At 56.0% G+C, this 17,925-nt stretch overlaps 1 protein-coding gene across 1 annotated transcript in view; it reads right to left on the reverse strand.

The window, feature by feature from the left end:
- ADGRA2 (adhesion G protein-coupled receptor A2) overlaps positions 1–17,679 on the reverse strand; it is a 34,851-nt gene extending 17,172 nt beyond the window's left edge. The window contains exons 1-2 of the mRNA XM_044225390.1: positions 17,326–17,679; positions 4,365–4,436 (exon numbers count right to left, since the gene is read on the reverse strand). Coding sequence (XP_044081325.1) covers positions 4,365–4,436; positions 17,326–17,588 — 335 coding nt within the window. The 5' untranslated portion in view covers positions 17,589–17,679. The remainder of the gene's footprint in view (positions 1–4,364; positions 4,437–17,325) is intronic.
- Between the last annotated feature and the right edge of the window lie 246 nt (positions 17,680–17,925).

Genomic DNA, 17,925 nt, shown 5'->3' on the forward strand with positions numbered 1-17,925 from the left:
GCTCATTAATCTCATTAGGCAATGACAAATCATCCCCGGGCTGACCAGGCTCCCCTCACCAGGTCCTCTCCTCCAGGCATGCAAGGGCCTGGGGGGGGGGGTGGGGGGGCTCGTGTCCGCACAGAGCCACTTGCTTGCTGGCATGCCCAGTCTCTCTCCCTTGGCCTATTCTGGGGGCTGTCTGTCCCGCAGCCCACTTGGTCCCCAGTCTGGGGGATTTCACTGTGACCGGGGCACCCTCGGAGCCCGGGTCACTCCTTGTTGGGAGTCGGGTGGCCCACTCCTTGTTGAATGTGTGTGGTGGGGGATGTGGGCGGAGATGGCCACCACCAGATGGGTGGGCCATCGGAGAGTCCTTTTGGGACTTTGAATCCACGGTTCAGCTCCAGGACTGCCCCCTCCCCGCCCACCCCCCAGGCTGAGGGAGCTCTGGGCAAATCCCATGCAACGAGGGGCTGCAATATAACATCTTCCAACTTCAAACCCTTCAGAGAAGGGAAGGGAAGAGGTATTTACCGAAAGCCCACGCCATCCCCACGACAGCCTGTCTGAGTCCCAATTGCTCCCTTTTCCAGGGGAGAAACCCCAGGCTTGGAGAGACACCCAGAAAGACAATGACAGAGGCAGGACTCAATCCCAGGCCTCTTTGACATTAAAGAGAGTTCTGTGACCTTCATCGCCCACCCCATCTCCTCCACCCCAGAAGTCTTTCCTCTGGGGGACAGACAGGCTTGTCCATGCCTGGGGCTGGTGGGATATGGAGGGGAGGGCCCAGAGACAGGGTCTCACGCCCATCTGAACGATTCTGTACATGCCATGGGCTGGCCGTGAACCTCTTCTCAGCTGGACCCCGTCTCAGGTTTTCTTATCCGTCCCGCATGGCCGATAGAGCCCCACAAGGTCGGCTCCACTCTCCAGCCTCTCTGGAGCACCTGTCCTCCCCTGAGATCATCTCAGGCACATTCCTACACGGTGCCCTCTCTCTATCCCCTCCCAGCCTTGAGGCCCCTCCATGCATTAACTGGAACCAGGCTGACCTCCCCCACCACACACATTCAGACTTGACCCATTTTCAAAGACCAGAAGGGCGCTCAGCACAAGGAGGCAATGCTGGCTTTCTCTGTGGCCCAGACCTTCCATTTCAATTATTAGGCTAGGCCCCAACCCTCCCACGGAACTTGCTGCTCACAGACTGTGGGATGTTAGGCTGCCCTGGACTCAGCTGCCCAAGTCTGGGTGTCTGAGCCTGACAGGACAGAGAGATCAGTGTTTCCTGGCACCAACGGCACGCCAGGCCACAGCGTCTCATTTGTGATGAATAGGCCCACAGTCTCGGGGTCATCTGGTCCACCGGTTCCCAACCCCGGATAAGCATGAGAATCGTCTACATACCTTGTAAAAAATTCCCAGGCCCCTGCCGACCTGATGAATTAGCATCTCTGGGAGGGGGGCACAGGGTCTCTCCCCATCCCATAGCAGGCCAGTGGTTTTGATGACTAGCTTTATGTGTCCGTTCAGCTGGTGACAGCACCTTGTAACCTAACCAAACACTAATGGAGGCATTATGGTGAAGGAATGTGTAACTGCAGTGGACCTCCACAAGCAGCTGACTTTAAATTAAGGAGATTACCTTACCTTGGAGAACATGGGTAGGCCTCACCCAAACAGGTGAAGGACTTAAGTGCCAAAAACTGAGGTTTCCAGGAGAAGAAATTCTGTCTGGAGACTAAAGCATCATCTCCTGCCTAACTTCCCAGCCTGCTGGCCTGTCCTTCTACAGATTTTGGATTTGCCAGCTCCCATAATCACACAAACCCATTTCCTTAAAATAAATTTCTTTATAAAGAACTAATATAAAATAATTTCCTTGTGTGTTTATATAAAGATTCACACACACATGTCTCCTATTGGTTTTCCTTCTGTGGTGAACCCGACTGATACAGTGGTGATCAACCAGGCTGGAGATCCTGCCCTCCTCCCATCTGAATCCCTCCAGATTCTTCCTCCCTTAGACCTTGGGCTCAATCATCTGTCAATGAGGCCTTCTTTGACCTCTCTACACAGCAAGGAACAGCACCCTCTGCTCCTCATAGCAGCCTCCCCCTACCGCCATTGCCTTCTCTCCCCCTTACCCTGCTTTGTTTTTCTTTGTAGACTTATCTCCTGGTACATATTTATTTGCTATAACTTACTGTGGAGGGTAAGTTCCCTGAGGGCAGGTGCTGGGTCTGTTGTGTTCACTCCCAATGCCTAGAACAGAGCTCCGCACCCAAAAGGGCCTCGGTAAATATCTCTGGAATGAAGGCCTTGGAGGATCCCTAAAAGAGCGGGGCTTACCCTCAATATTCTGAATTCTCATCTGTCTCCTGCCCCGTGCACCTGCCACGGCACGTGATTTAGCTCTTAGTCATTATTCCTTGACCACGCTCTCATTTTTCTCTGATTGCCTCCCAGGCTTTGGAAGCACATGCTGGACACTGATTTAGGTCCCCGCTGCTGGCAAGATTCAGTACATGGGCACGGGTGGGAAGGAAAGGACCTGCTTTTCTTCTCCATCTGGAAGTTGACCCTCATGAGACTAGAGGAGGAGAAGTGGGGAGACCTGGTGGGTATTGGATGGATAAAGCGAGAGGGTAAAGCTGGGAAGAACTCAGTGGGGCCCCAAGAGGCTCAGAGCCATCTCATTCGTGGTAGTGAGAAAGGACAGCGAGTCTGGGCGGTGACAGGCTCTGGTGGGGCTGGGCAAAGGCATGGGGGCAGCTACAGTCTGTCATCCTGCAAAGATCCCTGGAGAGAGCGTGTGGCTTCCTGCCACTCAGCCCTCGGAGACCAGGCTTGGCCTGAGTGCAGGAATCAGAGCTCCCACAGGCCTAACCGCTTGTGGGGGATAAAAACCTTCCCGAGCTGCTGGTGGCTGAGGAGACTTTGTAAGAGCAGCTTGGTGGCGGCCCTTTCTCGCCATCTGGACCACCAGCTCCGTGAGCGGCAAGGCAGTTGGACGAGGGACCTGGTCATGGAGCTGGGTGCATGTACCACCGTCAATGGCCCGACACCCCCTCCCAGCCCAGCACACTCCAGAGCAAAGACAGCACACTCTTCCTTTCCACCCCAAACATGGGTTGGCCCTTCCATACCGCCACAAAGCCAGCCAGGCCACTGAGCTCTCCTCCTGGCACTGGGGAGTGTGTGGACAGGTTTTCCCTTCCCCTGTGAGTGGGCTGTAATGGAGACGACCTCACAAGACCGTTGTCACGGTTGAAGACCTACATTCCATGTCACGAGACTGCCTCCCAGTTACCCTCCAACTGTCCAGCCCTCCCCGCTCAGTGCTGTCCCTCCTTCGGGTTTCGTGGGAACCCCAGCCTACTCAATTCTAGCACACGTGGCATTGATGGTCTCCACTAGACCGTGAGCTCGGGTTCTTTGAGGGCAGTCTTCCACCTTATTTTTCTGTATCCCCCATCACACCAGATCCACGCCTGGCAGGCAAAATGGCAGACAGGGGAGGGGGCGGCAGGAGGCCTGCTGAAAAATTTGGGAACCCTCAGGGTGGGAGCAGAGGTAGGAGACAGGGTAGGGGAGAAAGCAAGGATCAGGCTCTGGAGGGACAGAGGCCCAGGTCTCCTGCGGAGGAGACAGGACCCAAGGCTGGATTCTGGAGCAGGCCAGCCGAACAGGGAACTGGTTCAGTCCCCTCCTTCAGCAGGTTAAGTGACTTGCCCTCAACTCAGTCAGGCCCCCAACTCTGGGGAAAAAGCCCCTTCTGGCCAGCAGAGCCCTTGAAGTCCTGAGCCCAGTGCCAGCCCACCTGGGCCCATAGGGATGCAGCCCCAAAGCACGGCAGGTCGGGTGGGGGCCCTGTGGATGGGATCCACTTTCCCAACCCTTAGCCCAGGGCACTAGCCCCACGGGGCTTTGTTTGTTGATTTGTTTGGGGATGGGGTGGGGGAGGAGGAAAGAGGCCTCAGTCACACCCAATCATCCTCAGCCCTTTATGCTGGGCCCCCAGCTGGAGCAGGGAGGTGGCATCTGGCCAGCTAAGGGGCTCAGCTCTCACAGCTAAGTGCTCATTAGAGAGCGTTAATGAACTTCCCTGAGCCCCATCATTGCCTAGACCAGCAAGGTGTCCCTGTACTTCTCACTGCTGTCACTGGGGAAGGAGTTGATCCCTCTCTCTGTAGCTTCCCCCTGGTGGTCAAGTCCTGGGCAGGGCTCCCGTGGGTCTGACTCTGGGCCTCACTTAGCCAGCAGGTTCTGGGGTTAAGGGGCCCCCTCGGTACCCAGGGGTCCTCACCCTGCCTGGACTGACTTCCTGCCCATGACCACCAGCCCCCAACTTTGCCCCCCTTTGCCCCAGCACTTACAGCTTCTCCAGCAGGGACAGTCCCAAGAAGGATCCGTTCCGGAGCCCAGTAATCTTGTTGTTGCTCAGGAGCCTAAAGGAACAGGGAAAACATAGGCAGGAGAACATGCTGTTACAAGCCAGAAAGTGTGGCTGGAGAGAGGGTACGGTTTCCTCAGTACAACCATGTTCTTTTCTGTATCAGTGGCGCCCCCTGAGGTTGTGTGAAGCAGGAGCCCCACCCTCTGCTCGCGGTTACAGGAAAGAGCCAGTGAATGGTTCAGGCAGCCTGGATAGCCCACTGAGCCCCTAACCAGACATTTCACCTGCCCTGGGTTCCCCCATGGCCTGGATCTGACTTAGGGCTCTGCAGGCAAGCAGACTGAGCAGGGGTCCAGGTGCAATGCCCCCTTTACACCTTGGACCCACAGGCCTGAGCCACAGCACCCTCCTCCTGCCCCCTGGGAGGGGGCAGCCCCATATCCTGAGGAGAGTGGGAGAATGGCCGGAATTGGGTCAGAGCTCTGCCAGGTGGAACAGGAGGCTGGGCAGGTGGGAGGAGCTGTCCTTCCTTGGGCCCCACTCTGTGAGTGGAGGACTTCACAGAAGGGGACTCTTCCCAGCCCTCAAAGGCCCTGACTCCGAGGGACTGAGCACCCTTGCCTCCCCAAGCCTGTCCACGGCCTTGACAGAAAACTGAGAGAGCCCGGGGCCTGGTAGAGGAGGCCCAGGCCTCAGCCTTTGCCTCTGCCCACTCGGAGGTTCTGTTTATTTATTTGTATTTAAAAGGGGGAGGAAAGAGGCCCCAAGCTACTGACTAAACCCACTCTGCCCACCCACTTAGCCTTTCTCTGCCAGACTCCCTCCCTGGGAGGAGGAAGTTCCATACCAGCCAAAGGGCTCATCCTTTGAGTTAATTGCTTATTAAAATACTTTAATGAGCCTCCCAGCCCAAACTCTTGCCTGCTCTGGGCCGAGACAAAGGGTTTCACTTCTTTGCTCTTATTGGTGGACATGGGAAGGTCAGAGGTACAGGTCTGGAAACTCCTCTCGACTGGGCAGCCTCTGGGATGCACAGTAAAGGAGATCGCAAGTGGGGGGTGGGGACAAGGCGTGCGAGCAGCTCTCCCCAAGCTTACTGGTGAATTCAAGGTGAATGTATTAAGACAGGCCGTGAGAGGACCCTAGACATCTGACGTTCCAACCAGTCCACCTTCAGGAAGCTCTTGGAGAACATACAATAGCCAGGATGGAGGCAAGAGTGGAAGGGGGGCTTCCTCCCTTCTCTGCTTTCCAGACAGACCCCTCCTACCTATCTGGTCCCCACCTAACCTCCAACACTGAGACTTCCTAGTAGCACCTGAAGAGTGATTGTGTGAGGGGATGTGGGGCGATGTTGCGTTTCCAAATGGCACATTCTCTCTCCCTCTCTCTCTCTCTCTCTCTCTCTCTCTCACACACACACACATACACACAATCTTGACATTTCCAAAAGTTCATCACAGTTGCCATTACATGAGTCATTAGAACTCACATGGCCCCCTCTATTCCCATTTTACGGATTAGGAGAATTTTAATTGGCATTATCCACGGTGGTAAATCCTAAATCATCATGTCAGTTCTCAGGGCCTCTAATGGTCTCATTCAGGCCCTGGGGTGGGGGAGGGGGGCTGCGGTGGCCCCCTCAGTGGGGAGAGGCTCCTGACAGTGTGACTTTTCTTTCCTTTTTTTTTTTTTTTAAATATTTTATTTATTTATTTGACAGACAGAGATCACAAGTAGGCAGAGAAGCAGGCAGAGAGAGGGAGGAGGAAGCAGGATCCCTGCCGAGCAGAGATCCTGATGCGGGGCTCGATCCCAAGACTCGGACACCATGACCTGAGCCAAAGGCAGAGGCTTTAACCCACTGAGCCACCCAGGTGCCCGACAGTGTGACTTTTCAATCAAAGCCCGCCTCACCTCAGCTCTGCTTCAGCTCCTTCATATACCCCCGGAGTTTGAGGCTCAGAGGTGGCATTAAATGTCAAAGGGGGTGAAAGGACCCCTCAGTATTTTGAGTAACATCAGAGAGGTGTCCTGAAGGGTCAGGAAGAAAGGTGGAGAAAGGGCATGTATTTCAACCTTCCCCGTGCCCGGGTCCCAAGGGTCTCTCCCAGGGATTGTCCCCTTCTTGGTTTGTGGGGATGAGGCAGGGGGAACAGGGGAGGGAGAAGGTATGGAAGGAGAGAGGGACAGGGCTGCCAGATGATCACAGCGCGCGCACACACACGCACACGCACATGCACACGCACGCATGCAGGAGGAAGCCAGAGAATATTACTTCTCAAACCTGATTACACACCTGCGAAAGGGAGGGAACAATATCTTATTTCCTGAGAATATGCCTGAGGATTCTAGTGTGAGAAACACTGACTTAAGAAATGAAAATCTTGGGTGCCTGAGTGGCTCAGTTGGTTAAGCGACTGCCTTCGGCTCGGATCATGATCCTGGAGTCTCAGGATCGAGTCCCGCATCGGGCTCCTGGCTCTGTGGGGCGTCTGCTTCTCCCTCTGACCTTCTCCCCTCTCATGCTTTCTCTCTCTCACTCTCTCTCTCAAATAAAATAAATAAAAAATCTTAAAAAAAAAAAAAAGAAATGAAAATCTTATACTAGGAAAATACCTTCTAGTAAATAATCATCTCAAAATTACCAGCAAAATATTTTTGTTTAAAGATTATTGAATGGAGGGTTGCCTGGGTGGCTCAGTGAGGTAAGTGTTGGCCTTTGGCTCAGGTCATGATCCAGGGATCCTAGGATGGAGACTTGCATGCCCCCCCCCCCCCCGCTCAGTGGGGGTCTACTGCTTCCACTCCCTCCACCCTTCCCCCCTGCTCACCTGCTCCCTCTCATGCTGTCTCCCTCTCTCAAATAAATAAATAAAATCTTTAATTTAAAAAAAAAGATCATTGAATTGAAAACAGAAAATTTAAAAAAATCCTCCAAAACCCAAACCCCTGAGATTAAAACCTAGGATCCTAACTTGAGAATCCTGTCCACACAGGTCTAAAAGTGGTGTTGGGGTACACCCCACATTCTTCAGACTCTTCAGCCTTTAACCCTTGAACACCTTTTGCATACCCCCAAATTCTTTAACCCAGAGCTGGTCAGTGGACGTACAATGATGTGAGGTGAGTATATAATTTCAAATGTTTTGGTCGCTATATTTTTTAAAGTTAAAAAATTAATTCTAATCATGTATTTTAGTTAACCCAATGTATTGAAGTTCTAATTTCAATATGTAATCAATATGTGAAATGATTAATGACAGTTTCCTTTTCCTTTTTTTCAGTACGGAAGCTTTGGGATCTGTGTGTGTTCTACTGTTCCAGCACATCTTAGTTCAGACCAGCCATGTGACAGGTGCTCAAGAGCCCCATGTGGCTAGTGGCTTAACCCTCACCTAGTTTCCTTGTGGTCCCTGGCTCCCCAGGAGGAAGTCTGGGTTGCTTGTCGGATAGGAAGTAATCAGGGTAGGGGGTGTGTGTGTGTGCGTGCGCGCGCTTGTGTGTGTGTGTGTGTGTGTGTGAGAGAGAGAGAGAGAGAGAGCGAGCAGAGCACAGGGTTGGGGACCTGCTCCTGATGGCAGGTGAAGATTAGCCTTTTGCCCAGAACAAGGAACAACTCATCTCTTGGTGTCCTATCCCCCTCTGGCAGCACCCCCTCTCCCCCACCAAAGTAGCCACTTTTGTGCTGGGGAGGAGCAAGGTGTCAGCTGCAGCCCACATTTCTAGCCTGACTAACCCTGTGCAAACCCCAGCCCATCAAGTCTGGAAAGGAGATACTTCTCTGTGGCAGAGAAAAAGTCCTCGATCCTCAACTCTCTCTAAGCCATTCGCAAAAGCAGGGACACCAGGCAAATACCCATTCGTTCTCCTCTTAATGGCCCCCCTTCCTCCACATTTCCAACTCCTGGACAAACTTCAGGCAGATATTTCTATGCTCCCAGCCCCCCAAAACCCAGAATTGGATCTTTCGGCCTTTACCACGTAGATGGGGCTGAAGAAATTTTTGCTTGAGACCCAGACTGTTCAGAGAATGGCTTCAATTGTGCCAATGGGTTCCTCTGGCTCAGCTCTGGGAGCTGCCCCTTGTGGGTCTGGGGGTGGGGAGGGCAATGATTTGGGGCAGGAAGTGCTTGGGTCTGGCGTTGTTTGGGGTAGGTAGGAAGCTGGCAGTTACTGGGAGTAGAGGAAAACACACACAGAGCCTCGTCCAATGGAAGAAAAATGTTCCCACCATGCTAGGCTGTCACATGGGACAGAAGCTGGCAGGGTGGCCTCAACCATGGGGCGGGAAGGAGGGAGCCTTCGCCCCATGGTTCTGTTCAGCTTCGCAGACATAGTGCCAGCTTGGCCCCCTCCGAACTGCCCTGCCACCCCGACCGGACAGCTGCTTCCTCCGTCGGCACCAACCCCTCGCCCTGCAACAGCACAGGGAGCCTGCCAGGTGGATTTCCTTCCCAACCACGCCAGCGTCTCAGACCTCTGGCTCCCCCAGCCCGGCATCTCCAGCTTTCTTCCCTCCCTCCCTGCCTACCACTCCAACATCATCAGAGTTTCACAGGGAGGGGGGCAGGTCCCTGGAGTCCCCTGTTCTCTAACCCTTGAGTCTGAAATCAGGCCAAGGAGAGGGGGCACACTGAGTCCATTCCAGAACTCTCTCCCCGCTAGGGTCCTATTTTAGGGAAGAGAAGCAAGCAAGCGGAGTGACCACTAATGAGGCTGGAGGCCAAGGGAGCGAGTGGCTGGCGTCTACAGAGAGGCCCTGTGGCCTCTGGGCAGCCACAGGAACTCACCAGATCCCAGCCCCACATCAGAGATGACCCTGCACGGGTCATGTGGGCACTGCTCCGTGGGACATGGGGCCAACGCATGCCCGAACCAAACTGTTCTCTCGAGTGCTGGAAGACTCACGCGTGTCACGCCCCACCGCCGCCCCCAACACACACCTTCTGCTGTAACACACACAGATCCAAGGACCTCATGCCTGGACACCTGGGGATGCAGCTTCTGCAGGGAATCTGAGCCTGGAGTTCAGGGCATCGCCAGGGCCCTCTGGGCTCAGGAGGACCTGTCTCTAACATCTGTTGCTGGCACCTTAGCGGTGCCTTAGGGAGACCATGAGTGGCAGGGTGTCTCAGGCCCACAGCCACTCTGAACCAGCCCGTGAAAGTGGACTCCCAGCACTTCCTGCAGGCGTAATGCCCAAGGCCTCTGAGCATTTCCAGGGCCCGCAAACATGTCTGAAACCTACAAAAATCTTCACTGCTTATGAAATAGGAATGCTGTATAATTGCGATGAACACTTAAGTACATAACAACCAAATGTCAAGCTATGTCAATGAGGAAGAACTGTTTCACTTCATGAAGGAGGTGGGTGCATTCCGGTGTGCTTGTTATGACAGTAAGGGTCTCCAACAAGGAAACTGCCTCTAGTCCACAGGCCCCGCCCTGATGCACAGCCTCCAGCTAAAGGCTGCCCTCCCGTGGCTTCCCTTCCTTTCCGGTCTGCCCTTCACAGGGGATCAGGGGACTTAACTGGTGGAGAGGACACACAGCACAGCGCTCCCAAACTTCTTCAACATCCCTTCCCTTGGCTGGAAGCCTGTCCGCACAGCCCTGAATACTTGTATTGAAGGAGACCAGGTAGGACCTTCCTTTCCTTCCCCATGCTATGGGGGCTGTGTCTGGATATGGCCTCTGACCTCAGCCTTGAAGCTGAACTGTCCAAGCAGGGCCTGAGGTTAAGGTCAGGAAAGAAAATAGTCTTGGAATGGCTCCTATGCATGGAGCCTTCTTGTCTTCTTTTTTCTAATGTACGCTCTCTACAAGGGCACCCCAGCTTGGTTTTGAGGAGGCAGGACCAAGAAATCGGGGCTGTGATGGGGAGGACTAATCTGAGGGAGTCTGTAGCCTGAGAAGAGGGGCTCGGGGTATTGGTGGTCGGTGGCTGGTGTGCCTTGCTGGAGATCTGGGGCCCCAGCACCCTCGCTTGAGTGCATGAAATCAAGTCTGCTGTGATCATTCATGCCTAGGTACTCATTCAATCTTCAAGTCTACACTAATGCCTATTGTGTGCTCGGCCCTGTGCGACACAATGGTACTACAGACATCAATGAGACGTGGGGTCTACAATCCTCCATTCATGGAAGGTGGAGGGACATGTGTCAGACCGGATGGAATGTTTGTGTGTATATGACCACTTGATTCAAGGAAGCTGGGAAGTTACTCCCAATCCGCCCTAAGTGCTTCTCCAAACATGGCCTAAAATCTCAAGCCAGGTGGAGCCACGATTTTGGGTGAAGAAAGTGGATTTCTTTTCAAATCCAAATAAACCTGAAAGGATCAATTTGTTATCAGTCTTTTCTTTTTCTTTTTTCTTTCTTTCTTTTTTTTTTTTTTTCGAGAGAGATCACAAGCAGGGGAGAAGGGCAGAGAGAAAAGTAGATGCTTAACCGAGCCACCCAGGTGCCTGTTAGTAGTCTTTTACACTCAAGTATAAATTAGTCCTTTAATCTTTGTACTACAGAATTCTCCCTTGGGAGCCCTGAGGCCCTGATCCTGTCCTGCTTTGTGAGCCTGTATCCAGTCTCCACGATGAGACGAGACCGTATGGCCCCTGAGGTCAGACACCAGCTCCCTCACCTCCTGGCGCTGGTGCAGCAGAACAAAGGGACCAGGGACCAGTATCTGGAGGCACAGAGCTCCAGGCAAGGTGGAGGTGGTCCAGGACAGGGCTCATGCTGAACCCTGGCTTTCTCAAGTCATAGAGCAGTTTCCTCCTCCCTCCACTCCCCTGCCCCTACTCTGTCACCCCTGCTCTGCCCCCTGCCTGGTCAGTCAGTCTTGGCAGAGCTCAGTCCTGACAGCATGGAAACAGCACCCTTGCCTCCACAGTACAGCCCTCCTGAAACTTCCCCTGCCCCCTGCGGGTGTGGTCCTGAAGTTGTGGTGCAAGAGAGGGAGAGAAGCACCAGGACCATCTTTAGAAACCACCTGCCCTGGGTCCCTCGGATTCTGAATACTCTGTGCAGACATTTTGTCAGAGGTCCCCTAAATACACACGTGTTTATTAGGTTATCTGCCCCTTTTCCCTGGTTTATGTGTCCATATGGAGGAAGAAGATCACTATCTCCCCTGCTCCGTCCCCAGGGATGAGGTCATCATGGGAAGAGGCTGACCCGGGACCAAGAGCCATGGGGTCTGACTAGTTGCTGTGTGATCTTGGGCAGGTCAACCCCTCTCTGGAGGTTTCTTCTTAGTAAAAGAAGGTTCTGGACCGAAGACTCCCACTCCTTATATTTGATGGCTTTTCCCATCCTGGATACCGGGTCTCCTGGAGCCTGAAGTCTAAAGTTTCTGCCTCAACACACAGCAGGCACAGAGCCCTAGGTGGGTGGGTTGGGGGTGGGGGGCGGCTCTCAGACTTTCCCTTCCCTTTCCAGCTGGGAGATGTCTGGCCCCTCAAGTTCAGGCTGGAACTCCCTCCTCAGTCCTCTCTCAGCCCCATTCGCTGCTCCTCAGTGACAGATTGGTTCCCCTGCCCCTCACCTGCTCCCATCCATCTTGCACACCCCTTCCCTCCCCTCTCCCATGGTCCCTCCCCACTCCCAGGGCTAGGGAAGCTGGGTCCTGGGAGGTTGCCCGAGTTAGCTACACTCCACGGTTTCTCTGCTCCCCCACCCCCATTACCCAGTCCTAAAAGCAAAGGAATGTTCTGGAGTTTGGGAAGGATGGGGGCCCGCCAGAAGAGGGAGGAAGGGGAGGAGGCAGCTTTGTCCTGTCAGTGTCTGAGCTCTAAATAGAACAGAGCGCTGGGCTGGGGGAATGAAAATAAACAGCCCCTCCAAGCCGCCCCTTCCGAGCCGTTACTGGACTTTCCTTCTAGTTCCTCAGCCCAGTGCCATTTCCCTCTCCTCTTCTCCCCTGCTCTCCTGGTGGGGTGTGGGGGCAGGGATCTCTAGCTCAGGGTCACAAAGGAGTGAGGAGTACTGGTCCAGGCTGTGTGGCACTGGGGAACTCATCTCCCCTCTCTGGGATCTGGTGAGGAGAGCCCACCGGATGGAAGGACATGGAGCAACTCTGAGGTGGTTGGAACTTCTTCTCCTTCGGGAAAGCATTCTTATCCCAATGATTTCTCCTGTGGCATAAGCTTGGAAACTCTCTCCCTTTAAAAACATGACCCCCAATTTAAGGGTCAATTTATGGTCAGGTTCAAATTACACCGGTTTGTCTGTGCCTTTGGGGGAAATTCTCAGACTCACTCCCCCAGGGCTAGGGATTACCCACCACCCCCTCCCCACACCAAGGAAGGTAATCCATGGGATAGTTGGTGGGAGTCGGTGGGAAGGGACCTCCTTGGGGATCAGAAGTGGCTGGGTTCATGCACATGTTCTGAATAATTCAGGCCAAATTACCCATTCTGGGTCCTGGAACCACTGGGATGCTGAATTATAGGGGTTGTCTTTGGAGTTCAGTGTGGTGGCCTCTCCAGTCTCTTTGGCGCAATGAGGACTCAACCAGTAAACCCCAGAGGGCTCTGGTCTCTGCCCAGGGCTTGCCCTGAGATGGGACCACGGACCCTGACATCCTGCACATGAGGGAGCCCAAAGGGTCCCCAGGAGCTCTGGGAAGGGGCTGGCTGCTGCCAGCTTCTCCTGCACATAGTTGCGAAGTCCAAGCGGAACGTGGATTTTTTTCTGGGCTCCTCGTTCAGGCAGGCGGGGTGAGGAGTTCCCACTGGGCGTGCTGCAGCTGAGCCCCAGCCTCAGGAGGGTAAGGTGGTATGCTGGAGTCTCCCAGCTGCCTCCCACCTTCCATCCCCAGCCTCTTCCCTCTTTTCTTTCCTTCTTTCGCTCCTCTCTCTCCCCCTCCCCCTCCTCTCCCGCACAAAAGCTCTCTGTACACAGCCACTTCCTCTGGCTGCTGTCTCTGAGCCCAGACCTTATGAGAACCATATGGGGGAAAGAGGGTGGAAGAGAAGGGGGTGGGGAAGCTGGCAAGGACCCGCCCCTCCAGCCAGCATCTTTCCACTCCCCTCAGGCTATGTGCAAGGCAGTTGGCACACTTTGCCCCCAACTCCCCTAACTGGATCCTGGCAGCTGGGGTGAGGGGCACTGAGGGGAGGGGCCAGTCCAGAGGGAGATCTGTGTTCGAGAACCAGTTTCCTGAGGCTGGAGCAAGCACAGGGGCTGTGAAAGGGCCTCGCCTTCACCCCATGCTGTCTCTAGAGACCCTCAAACCCCAGCGAAAGGATCTGGCCACCACTAGCTGCATCTGAATGGCAATCGCCCCTTCTCCCCTGTGTGGGCTGCTGGCCCCTGCCCCAGAAAGGGAAGGCAAAGCAGACAAGGGTTTGTGGGTTCTGGGAGAATCCAGAACGACCTGTACCTTGCCTGCCTCCTCCCCACCCAGCCTGGGAATGTTCCCAGGTCAAAAGGGCCTTGGTTCTGCTGGGAAGGAACCGGGTTTTTTAAAAAAGTGGCTTTGTGTCCCTTGGGTCCAGCCAGGTGAACAGCAAGTCCCTCACCCAAGAGAAGTGTAAGATAACCCAACCAGCTGCTCCTGGCGTCATCTAGGGTCAGGACACCAGGACTCAGTTTGCTCAGCCCTAAGACCAAGAGGCAGGGGCTGGATTTGCTGATCTGTGAGGGCCTTTTCAGTGCAGCTGGTCTAGGAATTTACGACCCTGGCTGGGATCCTCTGAGGGGCTGCTCGGATGTCCCAGAAGGTCCTCGTAGGCGATTTCCTTTTGGAGTTACCTATGATCAGTCCCTTCCTAGAATTCCTTATTATCCCCCTCCCTCTTCCTCTCACTCCCAGAGCAGAGAAGCAGAAGGGGAGCCCCATCAGCTGCTGTCCAGGGATGGGTAGGGGGTTCACAGGGGTCTTCATCTCCCTCCCGTACCTAGGCTCTCCCCAAAATTCACCATCTCCCATGAGACCTTTCCCCTTGGGGGTGAGTCAGAAAGGCCCCTGCTCTGGACAGGAGCATGAACTGCAGACCCCTCAGCTGCAGGACTGCAGACCGAGCTGAGGGGTGAGACAGATGGATCAGGAAGGGAGCCAAGAGTTCTGCTTTCCTGGAAAACTGCGAATGAAAATCCATTAGAAGGGGAAAAAGCAAAGGGTGGGGAGAGAGGGCACAAAGTCTACAAAAACAGAAGGCAGAAGGTGCGATAATAGGGTGGAAGGGCTTTCAGTGCAGTAAACAGGACTAGTCACGGAATTGTCCCAGAACTGCCTGGAAGCTTTCTCTGAGCAGAGACAGGAGGCTCCTTGCAGATAGGCACCTTTTCTAGCACTTCTTGGCCTGAAGAGTCCCAGCACTGGAGCCTACAGGCTTTCCAAGGTGGAGTCCTGGGGCCCTGAGGACCCAAGTGAGCAGGGTGGGGTGTGAAGGGGACTGGGACTGGGTGGCCCATTCCGGAGGAAAAGAGGGGAGGAGGAAGGAGATAAAGCCATGGGGTGCAAAAATTGATCTGTGAAAGTTCTGTTGTTTCCACCAGGTGACAGACAAAAAGATGGCACGGGGAAATCTGTGTAGAAACACAAAGAGTAAGGAGGAGGCATCTGGGAAGGTGTGGAGAAAGTTCTCAAACTCCTGGCCTCCTGTTTTGCTGCCAGGCTGAAGTCACTTCCCAGCATGTCTCTTCCTTCCCTCAAGAGGCATGCTGGGTAGGGATGGGTACGCTGGAGGGGCTGAGCCCTGGGGAGAGAACCCAGGCCCAGCAATCAGGGTCAGGTTTAGGTGGAGCCTGGAGGGAGCCCAAGAAATATGTCTGTGGCTGGGATTCAGCCATACTCCAGGCTGAGGGGCCAGCGGGCTCTCCGAAGCTTCTAGGGCCCTCCCTATTGTTGCTGTCGGGATGCCCAGCTAGGCTGCAGAGGTGTGGGGTGGGGGGTAAGGTGTTGGCTGTTCCTTTGGAAGGTATCTTAACCCAGCTGGGTGCGTGTCCTGGGACAAAGAAGGGGCCCTTCCTCTGGGAGCAGTTTGGGTTGGGTAGGTGATCTAGCATTTGTGTTTGCTGACACCCTGTCACAGTATATTCTCACCAAGGGTTGGCTGTGCTCACTCCTTGGAGTGGCGTCGATGGGAATTAGCTATGGCTGGAAAGCATTAGTTACCAAATCATTCTAAGATGTACTGCAAAACCACCTTTTAATGTTTTCCCCCTCTTTTCTGCCTTTCAGTATGTGTGGATTCCTTAATCCCAACAAGCAGACACACAGAGAGATGGTGTCCCACATATGTGTGTGAGTACAACCACAAGATTGAGTAGACACACACACACACACACACACACACGCGCGCACACACACCCGTCTCTTGAACCAAGTTCTCATGGCCCAGCAGGGGCTCACAGAGACAGGGGCCAACCATTCCACACAGCAAGCATATTTCTCCTCCAAATCTGAGTGGGCTGGGGAATGTACGGGCCTGTCTGGACCCTTCAACACCAGTGGACAATCAAAGAGACCAGGACTGAGCTCCCCTCGTTGACTTCCCAGGCCACCACCATATCCCAGAGCTGCTGCTGGGACGCGGGAGAGAGCAGACACATTGCCTCCACCCCCCCAATGCACACACATACACTCAGCGTGCCTGCACACACACACACACACACACACACACTCACACACCCCAGCTGGGGAAAATGCAGGCCAGGCCGCCAACGTCAGAGGCTGACCAGTCGTGTCCTGTCAGGAAGCCGGCAGCCTCTGAACTCACCCAACCAGAGGCATGACTGTATTGTTCTGGACACAATCAGGATAGACTGTGAGCCAGCCCCAAGTCTGGGCAAGGGGCGGTGGGGAAACGCTTGCCACCGGGGTCAGGAAGACAGGAAAGGGGAAGAGCTCGCAGGTTGGGTCCGGGACAGGAAAGGCACGGGCCGCTCCGGCCGGACCCTCCACTCCGCGGCGTGCGTGGAGCTGGGAGCACGTGGTCAGAGCAGGAAATCGCCGCGGCGGGCTGGGGTCGAGGGGGCTTCGGCCCTGCATCAGGGAGGCTTGGGGTGGGGTCCGGGTGCGGCGCCACTGGGCCGCGCTCGCAGGCAGCCGAGTGAGGGCTCAGTACGCGCCCGGGCTGAGAAAGGAAACGGGATGACGGAAGGAGGCCGGGAGGCAGCCGCCTCCCCCTCAGCCGGGTTTCTTTCTTCGCAGTCTTGGGAGCGAAGAAGTCAATCGATTAACAGCCAAAGCTGGTGTTATACCCAGAGGAGGCAAAGAAGAGGGCGGGGTGGGGGACCCGGTGTACAGCTAACTTCACAGATGCGCGGAGGAGAGGGGCCCGAGTCGAACCGTGACGCCGGGGTCTCATTCAGGCCAGAAGCGCCGAAATCCCAAAGACAGATTTTCCGACAACTACCCCCCCCCCGCAACCCGCCCTATAGAGACCGGCTGGAAGTGGGGCTGGCAGGCTGGGGGGGGGGTGGCTGCGGATGGGGTGCCCTCCCCCGCCCCGGGAGGAGCCAATCCCGCGGGGTGAACCCGGGAGACTCCTCCAGTCCAGCCAAGGACGCATCTGCGGAGGTAACAACCGGCCGCAGCCACCTTTGAGGCCGCGGGCGTCGATCTTTCCTGAGCCTTCCCCCAGCCCACCCACTCAGGTCCCCGAAGTCTGCAACACTAGCGCAGGCTGGAAAGTCAAGGGCGTCCCGCCCGCGCGCATTCCCTTCACCTGTGCAGGTGAGTGGGCGCCCGCGGTGCCTCTCTCTCAGGCGCAGCCGGCCCCCGAAGCCCCCTCCTCCCTCCACAACCCTGGAGCCCTAATGCTCCCCGCACTTCTCCAAGCCTCCCTTTTCGGCGCCTGGACTCAGGCCTGTCCCCGAGTCTTCGAAGTGGCGGCTACGTCCTGGTCCCCCTCCTCCCGCCCCTCCCGTCCTGTCTCCGTTCGCCCCCTCGTCGGGGCTCGGGCCCGCCGGCCGAGTGGGGGTACTCACAGGGTGACGGTGCCGTTAGGCAGAAGGCTGGGCTCGGGAGGCTCCGGAAGGTCCCCGCCGCCGCACACCACTCTCCTGCGCGCCGGGTTGGGGGCGCCGCCGCTCAGCCCCTTGGGCCGCTCCCCCGAGCATTTGCAGCTGCGAATGGGGACGGGGCAGCCGGGCGCACCCCGGGTCTCGGGCGCCAGGAGCAGTAGCCACGGCAGCAGCGGCAGCAGCAGGCGCGCTGGCGCCCCCAGCATCCTGCGTCCCGCGGCGCCCATCAGCCCATCGCCCCGCGGGGACCCACAGCTCTGGGGCCCGTCTGTGCGCCGGCCAGAGGGACCTGGGCTTGCGGGAGGCGTGCTCAGCGGGGGCCCGGGGCGTCCGAGGGCGGGGCGGGGGGCCCTGGGCGGAGGCAAGCCCCGGGATCCCCGCCGCCGCGCCCCGGGGGCATGTCCGGCGAGCGCCCCGGCGGGGAGGACGCGGGCGCGGCTGTCAGCGCGGCGCGGGCGGCCCCCGGCGGCGCGGCCCGAGTCTCTGCGCGGTGCTGCCGGGCCGCCCGAGGCCGGGCCCCTCCGCGTCGCCTGCTCGCTCCGCGCTGATCTGGAACCTAGCGGA

This window comes from Neovison vison, chromosome 11 (assembly GCF_020171115.1).
Source record: "Neovison vison isolate M4711 chromosome 11, ASM_NN_V1, whole genome shotgun sequence".
Taxonomy (NCBI): domain Eukaryota; kingdom Metazoa; phylum Chordata; class Mammalia; order Carnivora; family Mustelidae; genus Neogale; species Neogale vison.